Raw genomic sequence first — 19,050 nt, forward strand, 5'->3', positions numbered from 1 at the left:
ATCTCTGTAACCTCTTCCAGCCCCTACAACCCCCCGCGATCTCTGCGCTCCTCCAATTCCGGCCTCTTGAGCATCCCCCAATTTCCATCACTCCACCATTGGCGACCGCGCCAGGGCCCCTAAGCGCTGGAATTCCCTCCCTAAACCTCTCCGCCTCTCTCTCCTCCTTTAAGACGCTCCTTAAAACCGACCTCTTTGACCAAGCTTTTGGTCGCCGGTCCCTAATATCTCCTTATGTGGCTTGGGGTCAAATTTGCACCTTCGTGAAGCACCTTGGGATGTTTTCCTACGTTAAAGGTGCAAGTTAGTAGTGGAACGCACTGGAACCCTGGTGTTGTGTCGTTTGAAGAAGGGGTTACTGGCCTCGGACTGCGTGACCTTGCGGAGCGCAAACGAACGGAATCGATCGCAAGAGATGGCGAATGTCATCGGGTTAATTGATCAAGGAAAGGGGAGGTCACAGCCACGTCTGACGGCCCCGAGGGGAAGGTCAGAGGTGAGCAATAGGGAGCGGGAACCTGGGGGCTGATTCCTCCACCCACACCTCCCAGACCTGAGGCCACCGAGGCTAGTTTCCTGCTGGGAACAGCAAACTCAGCACAGGTCCGGGATGAGGCCTGGGCGTTCCTGATCCATGAGGCTCCGTTGGTGGGGGAGGGGGCGGGAGAACATTTCTGCCGGTAGAAGGTCTCCTTCAGCCCAGTAGGCCGGGCTGGATTCAGCCCCCTCGAGGCTGTTACATTAGGAACAGGAGGAGGCCATTCAGTCCCTCGAGCCTGTTACATTAGGAACAGGAGGAGGCCGTTCAGCCCCCTCGAGCCTGTTACATTAGGAACAGGAGGAGGCCGTTCAGCCCCCTTGAGCCTGTTACATTAGGAACAGGAGGAGGCCGTTCAGCCCCCTCGAGCCTGTTACATTAGGAACAGGAGTAGGCCATTCAGCCCCCTCGAGCCTGTTACATTAGGAACAGGAGGAGGACATTCGGCCCCCTTGAGCCTGTTACATTAGGAACAGGAGGAGGCCATTCAGCCCCCTCGAGCCTGTTACATTAAGAACAGGAGGCCATTCAGCCCCCTCGAGCCTGTTACATTAGGAACAGGAGGAGGCCATTCAGCCCCACGAGCCTGTTACATTAGGAACAGGAGGAGGCCTTTCAGCTCCTCGAGCCTGTTACATTAGGAACAGGAGGAGGCCAGTCAGCCCCCTCGAGCCTGTTACATTAGGAACAGGAGGAGGCCGTTCAGCCCCCCTCGAGCCTGTTACATTAGGAACAGGAGGAGGCCATTCAGCCCCTCGAGCCTGTTACATTAGGAACAGGAGGAGGACATTCGGCCCCTCGAGCCTGCTCCGCCATTCAATCAGATCACGGCTGATCTGTATCTTAACTCCATCTACCCGCCTTAGTTCCGTATCCCTCGATCCCCTTATCCAACAACAATCTATCAATCTCAGTTTTGAAAGCTCCAATTGACCCCCAGCCTCGACAGCTCTTTGGGGGAGAGAGTCCCAGATTGCCACCAGCCTTTGTGTGAAGAAGTGCTTCCTGACATCACCCCTGAACGGCCTGGCTCTAATTTGAAGGTTCTGCCCCCTTGTTCTGGACTCCCCCCACCAGAGGAAATAGTTTCTCTCTCGATCGACCTGATCGAATCCTTTAATCATCTCAAACACCTCGATCAGATCACCCCCTTAATCTTCGACACTCAAGGGCACAAGTTTCTGCAACCTGTCCTCGGAATTGAACCCTTTTAACGCCCGGTATCATTCTTGGTAGATCTTTGAACCTTTGGTCCACAGTTCCCCCACCCCGCCCCCCCCCTCTTGCAAGTGAGACGGAAAGAAGGAGTGCAGTTTAAATGATGCCAAGTGAGAATACACCAGCGCACTTTATTTATACCAAACATCACTATACACAGATGGCGTGAGCACGACGGGCTATTCGACCGAGAGGCTCTTCGGTCGAATGCAAGGTTCACAGGACAGAGAAGAGCTGGAAACACAGAATCAGTTAGATTTCGCCTCAATCAATGATTTGCAAATTTGGGAACATTTCCCCAACCCACCCCCCCCAATGATTGGTGTTTTAATGAAATATTATTATTTTGGGGATTGTTATTAAGGTTTAATCCGGCAGGAACTAGACGACCCTCCCCCCTCTAGTAACCGGCGTAGCGCCTGCTCTGGATGGGCAGGCCCGCGTCTTGGAACTGCCCGTCTATTCTCTTCATCCGCTGGAGGCCGCCGGCCAGTTGGACCTCCTTGGGGCCCTGGGCTGGGAATTGGTCATCCTCCTCCTCCTCCTCCCCTTCCTCATCCGCGGTGCCACCACCGCCCAGGCGCTTGACCCGCAGCAGGTTGGCCTGGCCTGCCGTCCCCTCGTCCAGTGCCCGCCTGGCCCGCCTGGCGCCCGCCGCGTACTTGGCCTGACCGCCGGGCCGGGCCTCGGCCAGGGAGAGGAGCTCGCGCTTGACCAGCCGGGGCGGCCTGGCGTAGTCGCCGTTGGCATCCATGTTGGCCAGGATGCGGCCCACCAGGTAGCGCATGACCTGCTCCTCCACCTCCTTGCCCCCGTCCAGCGGCCCCTCCAGGTCCGGGCGGGCCGGCACGTTGTACGCGGCGTCCCTGTTGCCGTAGCGAGCCAGCTCAGGGAGCTTCCGGTTGCCCGCGCCAGCCCTGGCGAGCGCCAGCTCATCATAGTCAAGGTAGCCGCTGCGCAGGTCAGCTTCCGTCGCCTCGGCCGGGTAGGCCTCGGGCCGGCCCAGCTCATTCCAGGCGCGCAGCAGGTTGGTCAGGTAGGCGGCATCCTGGTCCCGCCGCCGTCCGTCCTCCACCAGCTGCTGCAGGGCCTGGCCCAGCCGCTCGTCGGCCTCTGGTCCCCCGCCGCCGGCTGGCTTCTCGGCCCGGCCCAGCGCCTGGCCCAGCCGGTCCACCTGCTCCCGCTCCCTGGCGCTCAGGCCCAGCCTGGCCAGCGCCGCCTCGCTCGCCATCTGCGGGTAGAAGGCCTCGTTGCGGCCCGGCTCGGCCGGAGGGTAGGCGAACATCTCTCCCTCGTAGGGCAGCGCGTCCCGCCGGAACCTGGCCACGACCCCCGGCTCCTCGTGGCTTTGGACCCTCAACACGGTGGCCAGCGGCTAGAGGAGAGAGCGGAGAGAGTTAGAGTGCGGCCGTCAGCGGGGGAGAAGGAGAAGGTGAAATGAGGAGGAGAAGCCATCTCATAGAAGAAGGAACTGGATGGAAGGAAGGAAAGAAAAACATAAGAATTAGGGGCAGGAGCCGGCCATTCGGCCCCTCGAGCCTGCTCCGCCATTCAATGAGATCACGGGCTGATCTTCGACCTCAACTCCACTCTCCCGCCCCGATCCCTTGATTCCCCTAGAGTCCAAAAACCTCTCGATCTCAGCCTTGAATATACTCAACGACTGAGCCTCCACAGCCCTCTGGGGCAGAGAATTCCAAAGATTCACCGCCCTCCGAGTGAAGAAATTCCTCCTCATCTCAGTCCAAAATGGCCGACCCCTTATCACGAGACTGTGACCCCTGGTTCTAGACTCCCCAGCCAGGGGGGAAACATCCTCTCAGCATCTACCCTGTCAAGTCCTGTAAGAATCTTATATGTTTCGATGAGATCACCTCTCATTCTTCTAAACTCTGGAGAATATAGGCCTAGTCTACTCAATCTCTCCTCATAGGACAATCCCCCCATCCCAGGAACCAGTCTGGTGAACCTTCGCTGCACTCCCTCTATGGCAAGTATATCCTTCCTCCAAATAAGGAGACCAAAACTGTGCACAGTACTCCAGGTGTGGTCTCACCAGGGCCCTGTACAATTGTAGCAAGGCTTCCTTACTCTTATACTCCAACCCTCCAGGAATTGGATAGGTGAAGGAAGGAAGGGATTGGATGGAAGGTGTCAGACAACCTCGACAACTGTTAGTTGTTGCTTGAACACTGTGTGTGTTTGATCAATTCTGCTAATGTTACTCTGAAGCCTTGTTAAACCCAAATGGGATTGCCAAGAAGAATCATTGCAAAATATGGGGAGAAGGTGGGTGGGTGGGGTTGAGGGAGATGGGGAGAAGGTGGGTGGGTGGGGTTGAGGGATATGGGGAGAAGGTGGGTGGGTGGGGTTGAGGGATATGGGGAGAGGGTGTGTAGGTGGGGTTGAGGGATATGGGGAGAAGGTGGGTGGGTGGGGTTGAGGGATATGGGGAGAAGGTGGGTAGGTGGTGTTGGGGGAGATGGGGAGAAGGTGGGTGGGCGGGGTTGAGGGAGATGGGGAGAAGGCAGGTGGGTGGGGTTGAGGGATATGGGGAGAAGGCGGGGTTGAGGGAGATGGGGAGAAGGTGGGTGGGTGGGGTTGAGGGATATGGGGAGAGGGTGTGTAGGTGGGGTTGAGGGATATGGGGAGAAGGTGGGTGGGTGGGGTTGAGGGATATGGGGAGAAGGTGGGTAGGTGGTGTTGGGGGAGATGGGGAGAAGGTGGGTGGGTGGGGTTGAGGGAGATGGGGAGAAGGTGGGTGGGTGGGGTTGAGGGATATGGGGAGAAGGTGGGTAGGTGGGGTTGAGGGAGATGGGGAGAAGGTGGGTGGGTGGGGTTGAGGATATGGGGAGAAGGTGGGTGGGTGGGGTTGAGGGATATGGGGAGAAGGTGGGTGGGTGGGGTTGAGGGATATGGGGAGAAGGTGGGTAGGTGGGGTTGAGGGAGATGGGGAGAAGGTGGGTGGGTGGGGTTGAGGGATATGGGGAGAAGGTGGGTAGGCGGGGTTGAGGGAGATGGGGAGAAGGTGGGTGGGTGGGGTTGAGGGATATGGGGAGAAGGTGGGTGGGTGGGGTTGAGGGAGATGAGGAGAAGGTGGGTGGGTGGGGTTGAGGGAAATGGGGAGAAGGTGGGTTGGTGGGGTTGAGGGAGATGGGGAGAAGGTAGGTAGGTGGGGTTGAGGGATATGGGGAGAAGGTGGGTGGGTGGGGTTGAGGGAAATGGGGAGAAGGTGGGTGGGTGGGGTTGAGGGAAATGGGGAGAAGGTAGGTAGGTGGGGCTGAGGGATATGGGGAGAAGGTGGGTGGGTGGGGTTGAGAGATAGGGTTGGGGTGGGTCGGTGGGGTTCAGGGATAGGTTTGAGGTGGGTCGGTGGGGTTGAGGGATCTGATCTGGTTGGGGTCATGGTTGGCATCAACACCCCTGGATTAGGGAAGATAAAACCCTACTCCTGATCTCTATCCGGTGAACCTGCTGGTTGGAGCGGGTGTGTGCGAGTGTGTGTGAAGTTGTTGGTGAGGACAGTGACGCCCCTCCCTGCGGACCCTCACTCTCCGGCCCGGTACCTCAGGAGCGGGCACGAGCTTGAGTTACCGGAGGGGCCCAGGAGGTCCACCACACCTGTGGGAGAAGAGGGGGAAAGAGCTGAGGTAAAAAAAAAACACCAAATAAATACATAACAGGCATTCTTCAAAGAGCGGGACTCGATAATAAATCGATTGAATGATCGGACTAATTTCCGGGAGAGCTGGACCTTGAACTGGGCCCAGGATCGGCGAATCATAGAATCACAGAACAGTGCAGCACTGAAGGAGGCCATTCGGCCCATCTGTGCCGGCTCTGTCGGAGAGCGACCTAGTTAGACCGACTCCCCCTTGCTCTTTCCCCACATCCCTGCAGTTTTTCTCCTTCTAGTATTTCTCCAATTCCCTTTCGAAGGCTACTATTGAATCTGCCTCCACCGCCCTCTCACGCAGCGCATTCCAGATCCTGACCACTCGCTGCGTAAAAAAGTTTTTCCTCATGTCGCCTCTGGTTCTTTTGCCAATCGCCTTAAATCTGTGCCCTCTGGTCATCGATCCTCCTGCCAGTGGGAACAGTTTCTCTTTATTTACACAGTCTGGACCTCTCATGACATTGAACACCTCTTTTAAATCTCCCCTTAACCTTCTCTGCTCCAAGGAGAACAACCCCAGCTTCTCCAGTCTCTCCACATCACTGAAGTCCCTCATCCCTGGTACCATTCTGGTCAATCTCCCCTTAACCTTCTCTGCTCCAAGGAGAACAACCCCAGCTTCTCCAGTCTCTCCACATCACTGAAGTCCCTCATCCCCGGTACCATTCTGGTCAATCTCCCCTTAACCTTCTCTGCTCTAAGGAGAACAACCCCAGCTTCTCCAGTCTCTCCACATCACTGAAGTCCCTCATCCCTGGTACCATTCTGGTCAATCTCCCCTTAACCTTCTCTGCTCTAAGGAGAACAATCCCAGCTTCTCCAGTCTCTCCACATCACTGAAATCCCTCATCCCCGGTACCATTCTGGTCAATCTCCCCTTAACCTTCTCTGCTCTAAGGAGAACAATCCCAGCTTCTCCAGTCTCTCCACATCACTGAAGTCCCTCATCCCTGGTACCATTCTGGTCAATCTCCCCTTAACCTTCTCTGCTCTAAGGAGAACAACCCCAGCTTCTCCAGTCTCTCCACATCACTGAAGTCCTTCATCCCTGGTACCATTCTGGTCAATCTCCCCTTAACCTTCTCTGCTCTAAGGAGAACAATCCCAGCTTCTCCAGTCTCTCCACATCAGTGAAGTCCCTCATCCCCGGTACCATTCTGGTCAATCTCCCCTTAACCTTCTCTGCTCTAAGGAGAACAATCCCAGCTTCTCCAGTCTCTCCACATCACTGAAGTCCCTCATCCCTGGTACCATTCTGGTCAATCTCCCCTTAACCTTCTCTGCTCTAAGGAGAACAACCCCAGCTTCTCCACATCACTGAAGTCCCTCATCCCTGGTACCATTCTGGTCAATCTCCCCTTAACCTTCTCTGCTCCAAGGAGAACAATCCCAGCTTCTCCAGTCTCTCCACATCACTGAAGTCCCTTATCCCTGGTACCATTCTGGTCAATCTCCCCTTAACCTTCTCTGCTCCAAGGAGAACAATCCCAGCTTCTCCAGTCTCTCCACATCACTGAAGTCCCTCATCCCTGGTACCATTCTGGTCAATCTCCCCTTAACCTTCTTTGCTCTAAGGAGAACAACCCCAGCTTCTCCAGTCTCTCCACATCACTGAAGTCCCTCATCCCTGGTACCATTCTGGTCAATCTCCCCTTAACCTTCTCTGCTCTAAGGAGAACAATCCCAGCTTCTCCAGTCTCTCCACATCACTGAAGTCCCTCATCCCTGGTACCATTCTGGTCAATCTCCTCTGCACCCTCTCCAAGGTCTTGACATCCTTCCTAAAGTGTGGTGCCCAGAATTGGACACAAGGCTCCAGCTGGGGCCAAACCAGTGTTTTATACAGGTTTAACAGAATCAATAAATTGATTGCTGGCTCCATCTTCACAGCCCCAGCCTTCAGACAATGATTTCCTGGCAGAAGGTAGAACATTTAATCTTTGCGATCCACACCTCTCCCCAGGCAAACAATGCAGGCTAATTGGTAAGCAGCAAATGATTAACCCGATGCCAGGTCAAGGGTCACGGCTGCAGTGTTGCCAAGTTTTAACCCTTGCACCGCTGGCAGTTCCAGAGAGTTTTTGGTCTCACTGAGGGAGCGCCGCACTGTCGGAGGGGCAGTACTGAGGGAGCGCCGCACTGTCGGAGGGGCGGTACTGAGGGAGCGCCGCTCTGTTGGAGGGGCGGTACTGAGGGAGCGCCGCGCTGTCGGAGGGGCGGTACTGAGGGAGCGCCGTGCTGTCGGAGGGGCGGTACTGAGGGAGCGCCGCATTGTCGGAGGGGCGGTACTGAGGGAGCGCCGCACTGTCGGAGGGGCGGTACTGAGGGAGCGCCACACTGTCGGAGGGGCGGTACTGAGGGAGCGCTGCACTGTCGGAGGTGCCGTCTTTCGGGTGTGATGTTAAACCCGAGGCCCCGTCTGCCCTCTCAGGTGGATGTAAAAGATCCCACGGCCACTATTGGAAGAAGAGCAGGGGGGAGTTCTCCCCGGTGTCCTGGGCCCAATATTTATCCCTCAACCAACATCACTAAAAACAGATGATCTGGTCATTTATCACATTGCTGTTTGTGGGAGCTTGCTGTGCGCAAATTGGCTGCCGCGTTTCCCACATTACAACAGTGACCGCACTTCCAAAAAAAAGTCCTTCATTGGCTGTGAGGCGCGTTGGGACGTCCTGAGATGGGGAAAGGCGCTGGAGAAACTCGTCTTTGTATTTTGGTTATGGCACCATGACGTGGGGAGGGGGGGGGGTGCGTGGGTTTAATGCAATAGGGCGAGCTTGATGGGCCGACTGGCCTCCCTCGTCTGTCTCTGCGTGGGCTGGGAGTTGGGTCTCGGCATTGGATGGTGGGATCAGCCTCCTGCGCACTCCTACCATCAGCCCCCACGAGTGGAATAGCTGGCTGTTTATCTGCTTAGCCTTTCTTGCTGAGTAGCGGGCAGCAAACTAGAAGCGATTGCCGGGCTGTTCGAAGACGTCCGCTCGTCCCCCCGCCCAACCCTGCATCTCGAGCTGACTGCACTCTGACACCAGCCCTGTGCCTCAAAGGGACCTTCCCGCACGTGACAATGGACTCACCGTGGCGCCGCGGCCAACCCGCGGACGCTCGTGAGGCCTCGTGGTGCGCAAGATGGCCGCCGCGCTCGCTGACAGCGCCCTTCATCGCAAAGGTAGGGCTTGCATTTCTCCGGCACTTTAACCACCTCAGGACGTCCCGAAGCTCTTCAGATCCAATGAAGGACTTTTCTTTTGACGTGTATTCACTGTTGTAATGTAGGAAACGCGGCAGCCAATTTGCGCACAGCAAGCTCCCACAAACAGCACAGCGATAATAAGCGGTTCATCTGTTTTTAAGTGATGTTGGCTGAGGGATGAATATTGGTCCCCAGGACACCAAGGAGAACTCCCCCTCTCCCACTGGCTCTTCTTCCAATAGCGGCCCGTGGGATCTTTTACGTCCCGCAGGAGAGGGCAGACGGCGGGGTGCCCTCGGGTTTAACGCCTCATCCCAAAAGACGGCCCCTCTGACAGTGCGGCGCTCCCTCAGTATAGATGTGGGGCGGCTGTCATGGTAACAAACGGACCTGCCCAGAGGTGAGTGATCAAGCCTCCAAACAGACTAAAAGACCCGGGCTGCAGTGCTTAAAGGGCTGCAGCAGACTGGGGGTTAAATCCGCTGAGCGGCAGCTTGCAATGGTTTGCACTGTCTCCGGTCGCCAGGCAACCAGCTCGGAACAGACGGGCAGGATATCAATCGGTCGGCAAACACAATAAAGGGACAATGTCGCCTGGCACGGTGAGATGCCCCAAGCTGGTTGGAAGCCAGAGTAACCGTGGCAACAGAGTCAGTGATTCAATGATCTCATTGCAACTTAGATGTTCGTCAGTCGTAGTTCAGAGGGTCTCACTCTCTCTCTGGCCTCTGAGTCAGAGGATCGTGGGTTCGAGCCCCCACTCCAGAGACTCGAGCCCCCCAATCCAGGCCCGACACTCCCCCGGTGCCAGTACTGAGGGAGCGCCGCACTGTCGGAGGGGCGGTACTGAGGGAGCACCGCACTGTCGGGGGGCAGTACTGAGGGAGTGCCGCACTGTCGGAGGGGCAGTACTGAGAGAGCGCCGCACTGTCAGAGGGGCGTTACTGAGGGAGCGCCGCACTGTCGGGGGGGCAGTACTGAGGGAGCACCGCACTGTCGGGGGGGCAGTACTGAGGGAGCACCGCACTGTCGGGGGGCAGTACTGAGGGAGTGCCGCACTATCGGAGGGGCAGTACTGAGGGCTTCACAGCCAATGAAGTACTTTTTTGAAGATTGGTCACTGTTGTAATGTGGAAAACGCAGCAGCCAATTTGCGCACAGCAAGCTCCCACAAACAGCAATGTGATAAATGACCGGATCATCTGTTTTTTAGTGATGTTGGTTGAGGGATAAATATTGGCCCCAGGACACCGGGGAGAACTCCGCCCTGCTCTTCTTCCAATAGTGGCCGTGGGATCTTTTACATCCACCTGAGAGGGCAGACGGGGCTTCGGGTTTAACATCTCATCCCGAAAGACAGCATCTCAGGCAGTGCGGCGCTCCCTCAGTACCGCCTCTCCGACAGTGCGGCGCTCCATCAGCACCGCCCCTCCGACAGTGCGGCGCTCCCTCAGTACCGCCCCTCCGACAGTGCGGCGCTCCCTCAGTACCGCCTCTCCGACAGTGCGGCGCTCCCTCAGTACTGCCCCTCCGACAGTGCGGCGCTCCCTCAGTACTGCCCCTCCGACAGTGCGGCGCTCCCTCAGTACCGCCCCTCCAACAGTGCGGCGCTCCCTCAGTACTGCCCCTCCGACAGTGCAGCGCTCCCTCAGTACTGCTCCTCCGACAGTGCGGCACTCCCTCAGACCCGCCCCTCTGACAGTGCGGTGCTCCCTCAGTACCGCCCCTCCGACAGTGCCGCGCTCCCTCAGTACCCGCCCCTCCGACAGTGCGGCGCTCCCTCAGTACAACCCCTCCGACAGTGTGGTGCTCCCTCAGTACCGCCCCTCCGACAGTACGGCGCTCCCTCAGTACTGGCACCAGGGGAGTGTCGGGCCTGCATTGTGGGTCTCGAGTCTCTGGAGTGGGGGCTCGAACCCACGACCTCCTGATGTTCCAAATTGGGGAATCTGACCTGTGCTCTTGTATTTGACATTTGAATATCACCTGAAGTGTGACAGCGGAAGAGTGACACACTCCAAGTGTTGTTATCTGTCGATGTGAACTTGTTGGATGGTCTTGTTCCTGTTCGCAATTTTTGTCGTACAGGGTTGTTAAAAGAAAAATAATTATATATCTGATTCTGGAAAGGTGAAGTTAAATGTGTAACTGATTTGATTTGAGGGGGAACAACGTTCGAGAGTATCCCTGCACATCCACCACCTTAAACATTCACTCCCTCCACCACCGGCGCACCGTGGCTGCAGTGTGGACCATCTACAAGATGCACTGCAGCAACTCGCCAAGGCTTCTTCGGCAGCACCTCCCAAACCCGCGACCTCTTCCACCTAGAAGGACAAGGGCAGCAGGCGCACGGGGACACCACCACCTCCAAGTTCCCCTCCGAGTCACACACCATCCTGACTTGGAAATATATCGGCCGTTCCTTCATCGTCGCTGGGTCAAAATCCTGGAACTCCCTCCCTAACAGCACTGTGGGAGCACCTTCACCACACGGACTGCAGCGGTTCAAGAAGGCGGCTCACCACCACCTTCTCAAGGGTGACTAGGGATGGGCAATAACTGCCGGCCTTGCCAGCGACGTCCGCATCAGGAAAAAGGCCCCGATTTGATCTGAGTTGGGCTCTCGGGAGTAAAATCGGAGAATGGGGTTGCCCTTGGCGTGCCCGGAGCAGCTAGTGCAAGAGAGACACAGGCAGGGTCCAGGGCACTCCCAGCCTGTCGGGTTAAGGTTGTGCTGTGCAACAGGGTGCCCCCGGTGGCTCCGTCAGTAGGTGCGCCGGCTGAGTTGAACCAGGCCAGGAAAGGGGGCCCGGGGTCGCATTCCGCACACCCCCCCCCCCCGGTCGGTGCTGACCCGCGCCGAGCTTGGCCGGCCGTCGGGGGAGGGGAATTTGGGGGGGGGGGGGGAAGGCTACGATTGCCTTTTCCGTCCCTGGGGCGGCATGATGGTGGGGGGTGGCGAGGAACTGCCCGGGGTCCCTGCTCCTAATTACCATCCAGGCACAGAGTGCGGGTGCGCGGAAATCAGGGCAAGGACAGCATTGAGCCCGGCTGCGATGCACCCCATGGCCGAATATCTTTTGGACAATTGGGCACTTGGAAAGGGAGCTATTGGTGGCTGTGGAACAGTATCCCTACTGGTTAATAAATTTAGCAGAGTGAAGCCTATTCAGAAGAGGTAATTAAAGTATTAAGGAGCAATATCAGAATCTGAATTAAGAATTTGTATGAAGGACAATAACTGGCAGGAGGGTCGGTAACCAGAGGACACAGATTGAAGATAATCAGCAACAGGACCAGAGGGGGGGATAATATTTTCCGCAGCGAGTTGTTGTGATCTGGAACGCGCTGCCTGAAAGGGCGGTGGGAGCAGATTTAATAGTAACTTTCAAAAGGGGGAATTGGAGAAATACTTGAAGGGGAAAATGTGCCGGGCTGTGGGGAAAGAGCAGGGGGGAGTGGGACTAATTGTGCACCAGTCGCTGAAGGTAAGCATGCAGGTGCAGCAGGCGGTTAAGAAGGCAAATGGTATGTGGCCTTCGTAGCGAGAGGATTCGAGTACAAGAACAAGGACGTCTTGCTGCAGTTGTACAGGGCCTTGGTGAGACCACACCTTGAGTATTGTGTGCAGTTTTGGTCGCCTTATCTGAGGAAGGATGTTCTTGCCATGGAGGGAGTGCAGTGAAGATTCACCAGGCTGATACCCGGGATGGCAGGAATGACGTATGAGGAGAGATTGGGTCGATTGGGCCAAAACTCGCTGGAGTTTAGAAGAATGAGAGGGGATCTCATTGAAACTTATAAAATTCTAACAGGACTAGACAGACTAGATGCAGGAAGGATGTTCCCGATGGTCAGGGTGTCCAGAACCAGGGGTCACAGTCTAAGGATAAGGGGTAAGCCATTTAGGACAGAGATGAGGAGGAATTTCTTCACCCAGAGAGTGGTGAACCTGTGGAATTCTCTACCACAGAAGGCAGTTGAGGCCAATTCATTAAATATATTCAAGAAGGAGTTAGATATATTTCTTAAGGCTAAAGGGATCAAGGGATATGCGGAGAAGGCAGGGACAGGGTACTGAATTTGGATGATCAGCCATGATCTCATTGAATGGCGGAGCAGGCTCGAGGGGCCGAATGGCCTCCTCCTGTGCTGTTTCATTCTGCGCTTCGACAAGAGGTGATCTTCAAAGCCACGAGTGGGAGGATTCGGCCCAACGGCATTAGCAAGCCGAATCATGTAAACCTATTTAAACAAGGTTTAATTATGCATTTCTCCACCCTCCCAATGGCAAACTGCGTGCAATTTTCTTTGTACATCTCGGAACCATAATCCGAATGATAATCACATCCCCAGCATCAATGTGCAGAAGGTTCTGGAAGAACCACATATTTTTATGATATTTATTCACAAGCTGCGGATTCAAGGCCATTAACTCTTCGATGGCCAGGGTGAAGTCCTCCGCTTGCCCAGATAGTTTATTCCAAACACTCCCAGGGCAGGTACAGCACGGGTTAGATACAGAGTAATGCTCCCTCTACACTGTCCCATCAAACACTCCCAGGACAGGTACAGCACGGGGTTAGATACAGAGTAAAGCTCCCTCTACACTGTCCCATCAAACACTCCCAGGGCAGGTACAGCACGGGTTAGATACAGAGGAAAGCTCCCTCTACACTGTCCCCATCAAACACTCCCAGGACAGGTACAGCACGGGGTTAGATACAGAGTAAAGCTCCCTCTACACTGTCCCATCAAACACTCCCAGAGCAGGTACAGCACGGGTTAGATACAGAGTAAAGCTCCCTCTACACTGTCCCATCAAACACTCCCAGGGCAGGTACAGCCCAGGGTTAGATACAGAGTAAAGCTCCCTCTACACTGCCCCATCAAACACTCCCAGGGCAGGTACAGCACGGGTTAGATACAGAGTAAAGCTCCCTCTACACTGTCCCATCAAACACGCCCAGGGCAGGTACAGCACGGGTTAGATACAGAGTAAAGCTCCCTCTACACTGTCCCATCAAACACTCCCAGGGCAGGTACAGCACGGGTTAGATACAGAGTAAAGCTCCCTCTACACTGTCCCATCAAACACTCCCAGGGCAGGTACAGCACGGGTTAGATACAGAGTAAAGCTCCCTCTACACTGTCCCATCAAACACTCCCAGGGCAGGGACAGCACGGGTTAGATACAGAGTAAAGCTCCCTCTACACTGTCCCATCAAACACTCCCAGGGCAGGTACAGCACGGGTTAGATACAGAGTAAAGCTCCCTCTACACTGTCCCATCAAACACTCCCAGGGCAGGGACAGCACGGGTTAGATACAGAGTAAAGCTCCATCTACACTGTCCCATCAAACACTCCCAGGGCAGGTACAGCACCGGTTAGATACAGAGTAAAGCTCCATCTACACTGTCCCCATCAAACACTCCCAGGGCAGGTACAGCACCGGTTAGATACAGAGTAAATCTTCCTCTACACTGTCCCCATCAAACACTCCCAGGGCAGGTACAGCACGGGTTAGATACAGAGTAAAGCTCCCTCTACACTGTCCCATCAAACACTCCCAGGGCAGGTACAGCACGGGTTAGATACAGAGTAAATCTTCCTCTACACTGTCCCCATCAAACACTCCCAGGGCAGGTACAGCACGGGTTAGATACAGAGTAAAGCTCCCTCTACACTGTCCCATCAAACACTCCCAGGGCAGGTACAGCACGGGTTAGATACAGAGTAAAGCTCCCTCTACACTGTCCCATCAAACACTCCCAGGGCAGGTACAGCACGGGTTAGATACAGAGTAAAGCTCCCTCTACACTGTCCCATCAAACACTCCCAGGGCAGGTACAGCACGGGTTAGGTACAGAGTAAAGCTCCCTCTACACTGTCCCATCAAACACTCCCAGAGCAGGTACAGCACCGGTTAGATACAGAGTAAAGCTCCCTCTACCTGTCTGTGAGGTGGGGTGTCAGAATTAACATCTCCCTATCTCTGGTGCTTTGCGACGTTTGTGCTTCAGTGTGTCTGGGTTCCAGTGGGTTGGATGCGGTGAGGGGATGCTACAAATGCCCATGGTGCCCGCTGCTGATTCAACCCCATTGGGAGAGGGCAGGATTGGGCTGGGGCCGCGATGCCCGCCGCGGTCGAATAGCCCACACATCTGGGCTCGCCCGTGGGGAAATCAGCTGCCGAATTTGAAGGTCGCACATTAAGACGGGCAGAATTAAGTCGATGGGACTGAGCCAAGGAGCCTTGCTTTTTCGTGCGGGCTGGCAGAATTTAAGATCCATTTCAGAAAGTGACATGTTCCAAGTAATATAACTGAATGGAAGTGGCGGTCACAGTGAGGGTGGGGAAACTGCACCCTGAAGAGATTTCCACCCTGGCCTTCCGAGGCTCTGACCGTCCCTTTAAACGACCAATTTTCGTCCAGGGATCGATTCTGCCCGGGTGCTCAAGAAATATCGCAGATAATCCTGTTTGGATTCTAAGTGGAGTCACTGGTGATGTTGCACCGTGTAATTACTGGGGCGTAGGGTGGAGACACCTCGATCCAGGGGATTTTCGGTCACAGGAACCGTGAGGAGTCACTCAGCATTCTCCACCTATCGTTGGGGTAAGAGAGAAAGACCGGCATTTCTCCAGGGGGAAGGAGATGTGGGAGATGCTCTTCGCCCTTTCGTATCTGCGCCAGACTGCTGGCTGCGAGGTAGGGGTCCCAGGGCACCCCGCAGTTGGTGCAAGGCACAGATTAAAAACAAACAGAAGGGAGAGACAGAGGGATATACAGGGTCTGTGAGAGAGCAGGGAACAGAGAGAGGGAGATACACACAGAGAGACAGACAGAGAGATAGTGAGACTGAGAGAGAGAGACAGAGACAGAGAGACAGAGAGAGACAGAGAGAGAGAGAGAGACAGAGAGAGAGAGAGAGACAGAGAGACAGAGAGAGAGACAGAGAGAGACCGAGAGAGAGACATACAGAGAGAGAGACAGAGAGAGAGACAGAGAGAGAGAAGGAGAGAGAGACAGAGAGGAGAGAGACAGAGAGAGAGAGACAGAGAGAGAGAGAGTGACACAGAGAGAGAGAGACAGAGAGAGAGATAGTGAGACTGAGAGAGAGAGACCGACAGACAGACAGAGAGACAGAGAGAGAGACAAAGTGAGAGATAGAGACAGACAGACAGACAGAGACAGAGAGAGAGAGAGAGAGACAGAGAGAGACAGAGAGAGAGACACAGAGAGAGAGACAGAGAGCGAGATAGAGAGAGAGACAGAGAGAGACAGAGAGAGAGACAGAGAGAGAGAGACAGAGAGAGAGAGAGACAGAGAGAGAGAGACAGAGAGAGAGAGAGACAGAGAGAGACAGAGAGAGAGAGAGACAGAGAGAGAGAGAGAAACGGAGAAACTGAGAAAAACCCTGACAATGTACAGACTTAGTGAACATAGCCTGGCAATCGAAAAAGGTAGACACAGGCAGACCCGGCTACCAAGAGAGGACAGGATATGCTCTCACTGCAGTCAGGGAGTGGTGGAGACAGAGATGCACTTCCTCACAGCTTGTGGAAAATATCAGGGCATAAGGGAGAATTTCTACCCAAAATTCACAAAAATATGCCCGGAATTCAGAAATTTGAATGACGACCAAAAACTCCCATACCTACTAGGGGAAGAGAGAAATTGTGTAACCTTAGCGGCACATTATGTTACAGCTTGCCATAAACAGAGGGACAACCACTAAATATAAGAAAAGAGTATATACAAATTATATGAATGTATATTTATACACTCAGGGATATATCTGTTTGTACATTGTATGGATAGATCTGTATTTTTGTGTACAACCATGAATGTTTTTCGATGCTTTGGCAACATAAGATGTACCTTGTCCTGCCAATAAAGCGATTTGAATTGAATTGAATTGACAGAGAGACAGAGAGAGGGGGGTAATTAAGAGCCGGAGAGATTCTCAGCAGGCTGTCGCGCAGTTCCAATTCCCGAGTCTGTGCAGTGAGCGCCAGGAGACCAATCCGCCTTTAAACACATCACTGATGCAATGAAATAAAGGGGGAATATTGAAAGGAATCTTCCTTTTTGTCATTTGAATGATTCGAGCTCAGACCTGCCGCTCCAACCAATTGGCAAAGGGTCGAATATCTGGATGGGAAAGATCTGAGGCTGAGGTAGAATCGATCTGTTTACCAGATTAGAAAACATGCTCATTTATATAAAAATATTATCATTTACAATAAAGGCGAGCAGCCACCTGTTGGGAGCCTTTCATTGGACTGTCTCCGTCTGCTGCTATAACCGGAGATTTCTCCCAGGGAAAGAGAGAGTGTTGGAGCCTTGTTGGTCCGACCCCGCTTGCATTCTCAGCTCCAACCCCGGACACAGACTGAGGCATTCTCTGAGCAAATCCCAGTGTTTTACTCATGGAAGGGCTGAGAGAGAGGGGGAGAGGGAGAGAGATAGAGAGAGAGAGAGACAGAGGGGGAGAGGGAGAGAGAGATAGAGAGAGACACAGAGAGAGAGAGAGGGGGAGAGGGAGAGAGAGAGAGAGATAGAGAGGGAGAGAAAGGGAGAGAGAGAGAAAGGGAGAGAGAGAGACAGAGAGAGACAGAGAGAGAGAGAGAGAGACAGAGAGAGAGAGAGAGAGACAGACAGACAGAGAGAGACAGAGACAGAGAGAGAGAGACAGAGAGAGAGACAGAGAGAGACAGACAGAGAGAGACAGAGACAGAGAGAGAGAGACAGAGAGAGAGAGAAAGGGAGAGTGAGAGAGAGAAAGGGAGAGAGAGATAGATGGCGAGAGATAGAGGAGAGAGAGACAGAGACAGACAGAAAGAGAGATAGAGGGAGAGATGGAGAGAGAAAGACAGAGAAAGGGGAGAGAGAGACAGAGGGAGACAGACAGAGAGGGAGAAAGAGAGCATACATTAAACAGGGGAATTAAGATGAGAGATTCTGCAGGATAAGACACGAATCTTGCTGCAGTACTCCTGAGCTGGACAGTTCAGCACCGGGGCAGCAGCCTGGATCAGACTGCTGGAGTCTGGGGCAGGGCTCCCGGCTCTCCAGTCTGTGCAGAGGGGGATCCAAGGGCAGGCTGCAGCCGGATGCCCAGCCACCCCAACACCCCAGCCCTACCCAGGGCTAGTTTTAAAAGCGCCTTCTTACCTTGCTCTTGGCTGCTTGCAAGAAGCTGAGGGCGATGCCGGTGCAGAGAAGCAGGGAGCACAACCCCGGGCCCATCATCCTGGGAGCGAATGAGGCTGCTCGGGGCAAGGGGTGGATGCGAGGAGTGGAGAGGAGAGCGATGGGGAGAGGAAGGATATGCAATGGAGGAGGAAACAGTCTCGACAGCCCACTTAAGGGACAGGAGCGTCTACATCACACAGAGGGAGGGGTAAACCAGGGAGAGGGGAGGGGCCTTACACCTGCAGCACAGCTGGCTAGAGAGACACAGACACAAGATATTGAGGCTACTTTGGGCTTTGCATACAATGCAATTTTAATCTCAGATGTGTAAATATTCCTTATCCTCCCCCCTCCTTTTCAAACACACACCACCACGCATCACACTCATCGTGGGTGAGTTTCAGATTGGGGGGGGGGGGGTGGTGTTTGTGGGATATTTGGCTATAGCGGCATCGCTGCAAATCCAGCAAATCCCTCTCGACCCCCACAGACAAAAGCACTCACTCACCAAAATACGGGGGAGTGGGCCTTTGGCGTAGCGGTCGCATCCCCGCCGCTGGGCCAGAAGGCGGAGGGTTTCGAACCCCGCTCCAGACAAGTCCCGGCAAGTGGAGTCGGAGCTCCGGCTCTAAATTCTGGGTTGACATCCAGTGGGATACTTGCGTCCGTGGGTGTGGGTGGCACCACCCCCCCGCCCTCGTATGGGTTGCGGGAGCCCGTAAAACCCTCCCGCCATAGGACTAACCACCCTAATGGCTGGTACGAAGATGGTTACGGTCACGGAAGGAGCGTTAATCGCAGCCAGAAATCCTTCCACCACTTCATACAGTTCCCCAAAGGGAACAGTGTGAAGACACGTATGACGACGACCAAAATACGCACAAACACGCCATATAGAGAATGGAAATGGGAAAAGGGCAAATGGGAACAGGACCAGCCACTTCACATTCACTCCCATTGTACAGGATCCCAATGGACCCATCCCACTCCCATTGTACAGGATCCCAATGGACCCAACCCCTTCCCATTCACTCCCACTGTACACAATCCCAATGGACCCAACCCCTTCCCATTCACTCCCACTGTACACAATCCCAATGGACCCAACCCCTTCCCATTCACTCCCACTGTACACAATCCCAATGGACCCAACCCCTTCCCATTCACTCCCATTGTACACAATCCCAATGGACCCAACCCCTTCCCATTCACTC

At 54.6% G+C, this 19,050-nt stretch overlaps 1 protein-coding gene across 2 annotated transcripts in view; it reads right to left on the reverse strand.

The window, feature by feature from the left end:
• Positions 1-1,846: 1,846 nt before the first annotated feature.
• Positions 1,847-19,050, reverse strand: part of pcsk1nl (proprotein convertase subtilisin/kexin type 1 inhibitor, like) — a 37,553-nt gene continuing 20,349 nt past the window's right edge. Inside the window, exons 1-2 of one of the 2 annotated variants that reach the window (XM_085979047.1) lie at positions 17,816-18,020; positions 1,847-3,131 (exon numbers count right to left, since the gene is read on the reverse strand). In XM_085979047.1, the coding sequence (XP_085835173.1) occupies positions 2,157-3,131; positions 17,816-17,893 (1,053 nt within the window). In that variant the 5' untranslated portion in view covers positions 17,894-18,020 and the 3' untranslated portion in view covers positions 1,847-2,156. Of the gene's footprint in view, positions 3,132-17,815; positions 18,021-19,050 lie in introns of those variants that run through there. The other variant, XM_085979048.1, reaches the window with a different exon arrangement.

The sequence above is a fragment of the Somniosus microcephalus genome, unplaced genomic scaffold (assembly GCF_052327205.1).
Source record: "Somniosus microcephalus isolate GS21.2 unplaced genomic scaffold, FLI_Smic_1.0 unresolved_chr7, whole genome shotgun sequence".
Classification (NCBI taxonomy): domain Eukaryota; kingdom Metazoa; phylum Chordata; class Chondrichthyes; order Squaliformes; family Somniosidae; genus Somniosus; species Somniosus microcephalus.